General features: G+C 39.8%; 1 protein-coding gene across 2 annotated transcripts in view; it reads left to right on the plus strand.

Moving 5' to 3' along the window:
- Positions 1-449: 449 nt before the first annotated feature.
- Positions 450-7,550, plus strand: part of her13 (hairy-related 13) — a 7,963-nt gene continuing 862 nt past the window's right edge. Inside the window, exons 1-4 of one of the 2 annotated variants that reach the window (XM_061925929.2) lie at positions 450-634; positions 690-776; positions 856-940; positions 7,463-7,550. The exon at positions 7,463-7,550 is cut by the window's right edge and continues 862 nt beyond it. In XM_061925929.2, the coding sequence (XP_061781913.2) occupies positions 545-634; positions 690-776; positions 856-940; positions 7,463-7,550 (350 nt within the window). In that variant the 5' untranslated portion in view covers positions 450-544. The remainder of the gene's footprint in view (positions 635-689; positions 777-855; positions 941-7,462) is intronic. The other variant, XM_061925930.2, reaches the window with a different exon arrangement.

Here is a 7,550-nt window from a genome sequence, read left to right on the forward strand (position 1 = left end):
TCCGAGGTACTTGAACTCCTCCACTTGGGGCAAAATCTCCTCCCCAACCCGGAGATGGCACTCCACCCTTTTCCATCACAAATAATTACTGGTTTGCAAATAATATTTTTAACCCAATTAGGTGAAATGACATAATTTACCACGGCACACCAAACAATATCCCACGGTACACTAGTGTGCCGCGGCACAGTGGTTGAAAAACACTGACTTAGAATATGTTCCCCATACTAAAGTGTTTCCCTTAACTTTGATCCCAGATTTATTGAGTGCTCTCATCTTTTAGGACCAACACTGTATTTCCCATTGAGAAAAAACGACGTGGTCGTTGCCTCAACACAATAAATTAACCTCTTTTTAAAGCCCATCCGGGTCTCGCGGTGCTGAGCGGGGACAAAGAGCTGCTCTCCTATTGGCTGCTGCCGTGTGCGCCCTGTTGTCCTGCAGCAGGACCAGCCCGACCCCTATTCTCATGCAAATCCCGCCCTATAAATACTAACAAGAGCCTTGGCACAATAAAACGCGCACACAGCAGCAGGGCAGGGGCATGCTCGCAGAGGAGAGAAGCTCCACCGAAAGCAACATGGCTCCTTCTGCGCGGCTCGGCAAGGAGGAGGAGTGCAAAGCGGACAGAAAGGTAGACGAGATGCTCCCGCGCATGCGTGACGGAGGTACTGACTGTTACCTTGCAGGTGAGGAAACCTCTGGTGGAGAAGAAGAGGCGAGCTCGCATCAACGAGAGTTTGCAGGAGCTGAGGGGTCTGCTGGAGGACTCGGACGTGAGTGCGACACCTCGCCTCTCTCTCTCTCTCTCTGTCTGTCTCGCAGACATGTTCACTCCCTAAGTGTGTCTCTCAGCAGCTGCACTCCAAGATGGAGAACGCCGAGGTGCTGGAGATGACGGTGAAGAAGGTGGAGGACATCCTGAAGAACAGGTCGCAAGGTAGGAGAGGGAGTCAGATTGTGCTGAGCTCAGCACTTTCAGCACCATACTGGAAAATCAAAGGAGGGCATTTTTATTTAAAAAAAAAACTATGCTAAATATCCATCCATCCATTTTTTCTACCGCTTCCTTCTCGGGGTTGCGGGGGGGTGCTGGAGCCTATCCCAGCTCCACTGGCGGAGTACACCCTGGACAAGTCGCCACCTCATCGCAGGGCCAACACAGATAGACAGACAACATTCACACTCACATTCACACACTAGGGACCCATCCATCCATTTTCTACCGCTTGTCCCTGTTGGGGTTGCGGGGGGTGATGGAGCCTATCCCAGCTGCACTCGGGCCAAAAGGCGGGGTACACCCTGGACAAGTCGCCACCTCATCGCAGGACCAACACAGATAGACAGACAACATTCACACGCACATTCACACACTAGGGACCCATCCATCCATCAATTTTCTACCGCTTGTCCCTGTTGGGGTGGCGGGGGTGCTGAAGCCTATCCCAGCTGCACTCGGGCCGAAAGGCGGAGTACACCCTGGACAAGTCGCCATCTCATCGCAGGGCCAACACAGACAGACATACACATTCACACTCACATTCACACACTAGGGACCCATCCATCCATTTTCTACCCCTTGTCTCTGTTGGGGTTGCGGTGGTGCTGGAGCCTATCCCAGCTGCACTCGGGCCGGAAGGCGGAGTACACCCTGGACAAGTCGCCAACTCATCGCATGGCCAACACAGATAGACAGACAACATTCACACACTAGGGACCTATCCATCCATCAATTTTGTACCGCTTGTCCCTTTTGGGGTCGCAGGAGTGCTGGAGCCTATCCCAGCTACACTCGGGCGGAAGGCGGTGTACACCCTGGACAAGTCGCCACCTCATCACAGGGCCAACACAGACAGACAGACAACATTCACACACTAGGGACCCATCCATCAATCCATCCATTTTCTACCGCTTGTCCCTTTTGGGGTCGCGGGGGGTGCTGGAGCCTATCTCAGCTGCATTCGGTACACCCTGGGCAAGTCGCCACCTCATCGCAGGACCATAGGGACCATTAAAGTACCACTGATAGTCACACACACACTAGGTGTGGTGAAATTAACCTCTGCATTTGACCCATCCCCTTGTTCAACCCCTGGGAGGTGAGGGGAGCAGTGAGCAGCAGCGGTGGACACGCCCGGGAATCATTTTTGGTGATTTATCCCCCAATTCCAACCCTTGATGCTGAGTGCCAAGCAGGGCGGGGTTTGAACTCACGGCCTCCCGATCTCAGGGCGGACACTCTAACCACAAAAGTGATTAAATAGATTTATTGTTATAAAGGTGACAAGGCACATTTTTATGAGCGTCCATCCATCCATCCATTTGCTACTGCTTTGTTCCTTTTGGGGTCAGGGGGGTTGCTGGAGCCTATCCCAGCTGCACTTGGCCGGAAGGCGGGGTACACCCTGGACAGGTGGCCACCTCATCGCAGGACACTAGGGACCATTAAGTGATTAAGTAGATTTAGTGTTATAAAGGTGACAAGGCACATTTTAAATTGTTCTCCCTAAAGTCTATACTTCCCCTCCTCAGTTTATTGTATTTTATCTAACATTTATTATGCATCATTCCATTTTCTACCGCGTGCCCTTCTCAGGGTCGCGGGGGGTGCTGGAATATATCCCAGCTGCATTCGGGGCGGAAGGCGGAGTACACCCTGGACAATTCCATTGAAATATAATCAAAAATGCATGATAAATATTATGCATATTTATTGATATACAAGAATGGATAAATAAATAAACACAATATTTACTATATTATGAATAATGCATGTAATTAACAAGATATAATTGAATTGAAATGTAATGAATTTTACCTTTGACGCAAGTTTATCCTTCAGATATTACTTTTGTAGTATAATTATTGATATATTGCACTGTGTTGAATAATACAGTTAAAATAATACAAATCTAACATACTATAAATTTTAGACATATTTATGTATAATAACAATAATAAATAAATGCAATGCTATTTTATTGTGAAAAATGCATGTAATTAATAGAATATCATTGAACTGATTACACATGTAATACATTACACTTTTGACTTGATTCTCTTGGCAGTTTTTCCTCAGATATTATTCTTGTAGTATAATTATTAATATACTGTAGTGAATATTTGTGTGGTATAATACAAGTAAAAAATAAATATATACTATACACGTGTATTTATACAAAATAACAATAATAAATAAATAAATTTCCTATATTATAAAAAATGTGTGCAATTATCCTAATATAATTAAACTAATTACAAATGTATTGCATTTCTCTTTTGACTTCAGTTTTTCCTCAAATATTATTGTTGTAGTATAATTATTGATGATTATTGATATACTGTACTGTATATTTGTGTAGTATGATACAATTAAATATAAGCAAACATATTAAAAAAGTATTAAATAACAATAATAAATAAATGAACAAAATATTTACTATATCATAAATAATACAATAGAATATAATTGAATTGATGACAAATTTCATGAATTTCATTTTGGATTTTTTCTTTAAATATTATTGTACTATATTGATATATTTTACTGTATAGGTGCGTAGTATAATATTGATAGACTGTTTATGTGTGACCCAAACATTACGACCACACAAACAATACACGCTGACAGTTGACAAGATGTTTGTTCACTGTTACAGCAGTGGTGTCTAAAGTGCAGTCAGGGGGCCATTTGGTTTTTATTGGCCCTCGGTATACGGCTGTCCCTCGTTTACTGCTGGTTATTGGTTCCAGACGATGAAGGAATTTCTGTGAAGTACAAATTCTTGTTTTTAAAGGAAAAACATTTCTTAGGTTGAGGATAAAAACACGTTTTTGACCTTCTAATGCATTTTTTAAGCCCTCTAGACATGAAATAAAACACAGTAATATAGTCTCTTACACAACTAGCCTGTTTAAATACTCTGCATCTGGATCAATGATGATGATGAACCGTGGTGGCAGTTTTATGCTTGAAAAAAAAAAAAATTAGGCCAAAAATATGTAAAATTGTGTTTCAATATTTTAATGTTTTTGATAAATAGTATATTGTAGTCAAATGCAGAACAGTGATTAAGGTGGTGTTATGATTTTTTAATTATATTATCAAAAACCGTGATAGAATGAAGCATCAGAACTTGAAGTGCAAAGTGGCGAGTGTGAAGTCTGCCTTCTAAATAGAATAAAGTCAGTATTACTGAGATATATTGTTAGATATTACTCAAGTACAATACAATACAATGCGTACAGGAGCTGATAATACACTAGAAGGACCTACATTGGATTGCTTTTCGCGTCTTTAATGCACAAATGTAAAATGGTAAGCAATGTAAATTCCTCATCCTAACAAATCCTTTCAGCCAACTTGGCTGGGAACATTTTGGAAGAACGTCACTCATTTTTGTCCCAGCATGATGAAGCAGATGTCCAAAAAAGCACGCTCGGATACGTTTGGTGTAGAAGTGGAAAGCAATGACCCCCGAGCCATTCAAACCATGTTCCTCTCAGCTTCTTCCGGTCAAAAAGAAGGCACATGTGTCTCAATACTTTTATTGAATATTTATTTATTTATTATTTCCTATTTTTCAAATAAATTTTCCATTGTTGTTATCTTGTTTTTCTATTTTTTATGATTTTTTTTCTTTACATCAAACCTACCACTGTACAAAATGATTATAAATTCATAGAAAGTTACTTGCCAATAATTGCATTACTTTCACAGTAACAGTAATTCACTGTGAAATATCTTTACAGCAATTTACTGTAACTGCAGACTAGGAATGTAATGACATAACATTTCATATGACCAAAATTATCGTGGTTATAATTATTATTATTATCGCTGTGTTGTTGAATGTGCTCAAAAAGTACTTATACTAAAATCTTTTAAACAAGTTTTTTTTTTTTTAACTAAAATAAATAGACACACAAGATACTTTAGTGGCAGAAGAAACATCAAATTATTGTTCTGGCTTCACAAAAGCCATATTATTTTTATTTGTGTGTTTAAATATGTTTATCGTCCTCAATTTTAATTTGTAAATAAGTGTTTTTTTTAACACTTCTGGTTTATGTGACATCACGTGAGTTTACTTCCTGTTGAAGACACCTCAGTCTGTTTCAACTCGACACTGTCGAGTATATATCGATCACTTTGTTATAAGACAGCGCATTCTTTATGGCCAATGTAGATACTGTGCCATAGTAGTTTAGATTGGGGTATGACGTTTCTTAATGGGGAAAGGCGTTAATGTCTCCTGTTTTCATGTTAGCATTCAGGGTACACACTAAAAATGTTGGGTTAAAAAATAACCCAATTTTAACCCAACTGCTGGTTCAGAAAAGGACAAACCCTTTATTTGACTTATTTTAACTTAACATTTTGGGTTAATTTTTTCAACCCAACTTTTGCGTTGAATTATTTAACCAAAAAGTTGAGTTATGATAACTTAATGTTGGGTTATTCCCAACCAAACTATTGGGTTGAGTTATTTAACCCAAGAGTTGAGTTTTGCTAACTCAATGTTGGTTGATTCAATTCAATTTATTTCACACAAAAGCTGAGTTGTGCTCACTAAAATGTTGGGTTATTGCAAACCCAACTATTGGGTTGCGCAATTTAGCGCTCTTGACCCAATAGTTGGTTAAAAATTATACATTTTACTGCTGATTTGTCCTCCTCCTTCCCAACTACTGATCAAACATTGTTTTTTTCATTAAAATATACTCAAAAGCAAGATATGAGTGACATTTTATTACAAATATTGCCATGTATAGTCATAGTAGTTCTATACAGCATGCTCAAATATTTTCTTGTACATAAGATGTGTGATTGTAAATAATGTTAATGAGATTAATCCTTAATAAAATTCCCTTCAAGAAAAAAGCCCCTTTTTAATAAAGAAAGCATTTTATCCAAAAATGCGTTACTCAGTGAAAAACAACCCAAAAATTGTTCATAGTTTTGAAAGCCCAGAAATTGAGTCAAAATCATACCCTTATAACCCAAAAAATTGATTGCTCTCCATAAAAATAACTAAAAAATGTAACCCAACACTCGCAAGTAATAAATTGGGTTATCAAAACAACCGAGCATTTTTTAGTGTGGTCAGTCCAAAATGATGTCAAAGTGTGGTTATCAATCACGATTTTTCGATAATTTTAATTTAATATGGTAATATTAACCGTCGGGTGTTTTACCGGGGTTATTATTATTACCGTGTATTGTTGCATCCCTACTGCAGAGCTGTGATTTTTACGGTTAGACATCGGTACATGCTGTAACTTCACAATTGTGATTTAATAGTTTTAGAGACAAATCAGTTTGAATTAGAGATGTACGATAATATCGGCCGATAAATGCTTTTAAATGTAATGTCGGAAATTATCGGTATCGGTTCGGAAATTATCGGTATCGGTTTCAAAAAATAAAATGTATGACTTTTTCAAACGCCGCTGTACGTAGTGTTACACGGACGTAGGGAGAAGTACAGAGCGCCAATAAACCTTAAAGGCACTGCCTTTGCGTGCCGGCCCAATCACATATCATCTACGGCTTTTCATACACACAAGTGAATGCAAGGCATACTTGTTCAACAGCCAAACAGGTCACACTGAGGGTGGCCGTATAAACAACTTTAACACTGTTACAAATATGCGCCACACTGTGAACCCACACCAAACAAGAATTAAAAACACATTTTGGGAGAACATCCGCACCGTAACACAACATAACGGAACAAATACCCAGAACCCCTTGCAGCACTAACTCTTCCGGGACTACAATATACACCTCCGCTACCCCCCAAACCCCGCCCCCCCAACACCGCCCACCTCAACCTCCTCATGCTCCCTCAGGGAGAGCATGTCCCAAATTCCAAGCTGCTGTTTTGAGGCATGTTTAAAAAAATAATGTACTTTGTGACTTCAATAATAAATATGGCATTGCCATGTTGGCATTTTTGTTCCATAACTTGAGTTGGTTTATTTTGGAAAACCTTGTTACATTGTTTAATGCATCCAGCGGGGCATCACAATAAAATTAGGCATAATAATGTGTTAATTCCACGACTGTATATATCGGTATCGGTTGATATCGGAATCGGTAATTAAGAGTTGGACAATATCGGATATCGGCAAAAAAGCCATTATCGGACATCTCTAGTTTGAATGTATAGACTATGATCGCAGTGTTTTACTTCAAAATAAGGAAATATAAGGTATTGTCATTTTTCACAGCCATTTTTAATTACAGTATTTTACTGGGAAAAATATACTATGATATCCCTTCGCCCTGTGATGAGGTGGCGACTTGTCCAGATTGTACCCCGCCTAACCGCCCGAATGCAGCTGAGATAGGCTCCAGCACCCCCCTATAATTCGGATATATGTAAATATCTGCCTCCGACACTGTCTACTCCTTTTTGGCAAATGTAAAAAAAAAAAGTCCTCCTTTCCCCCACAGAAGCGGACACACTGAGCCATGAAGCGAGCGAGAGGTTTGCAGCCGGCTACATCCAATGCATGCACGAGGTGCACACCTTCGTGTCCAC

The sequence above is a fragment of the Nerophis lumbriciformis genome, linkage group LG30 (genome assembly GCF_033978685.3).
Source record: "Nerophis lumbriciformis linkage group LG30, RoL_Nlum_v2.1, whole genome shotgun sequence".
NCBI classification, from domain to species: Eukaryota; Metazoa; Chordata; class Actinopteri; order Syngnathiformes; family Syngnathidae; genus Nerophis; species Nerophis lumbriciformis.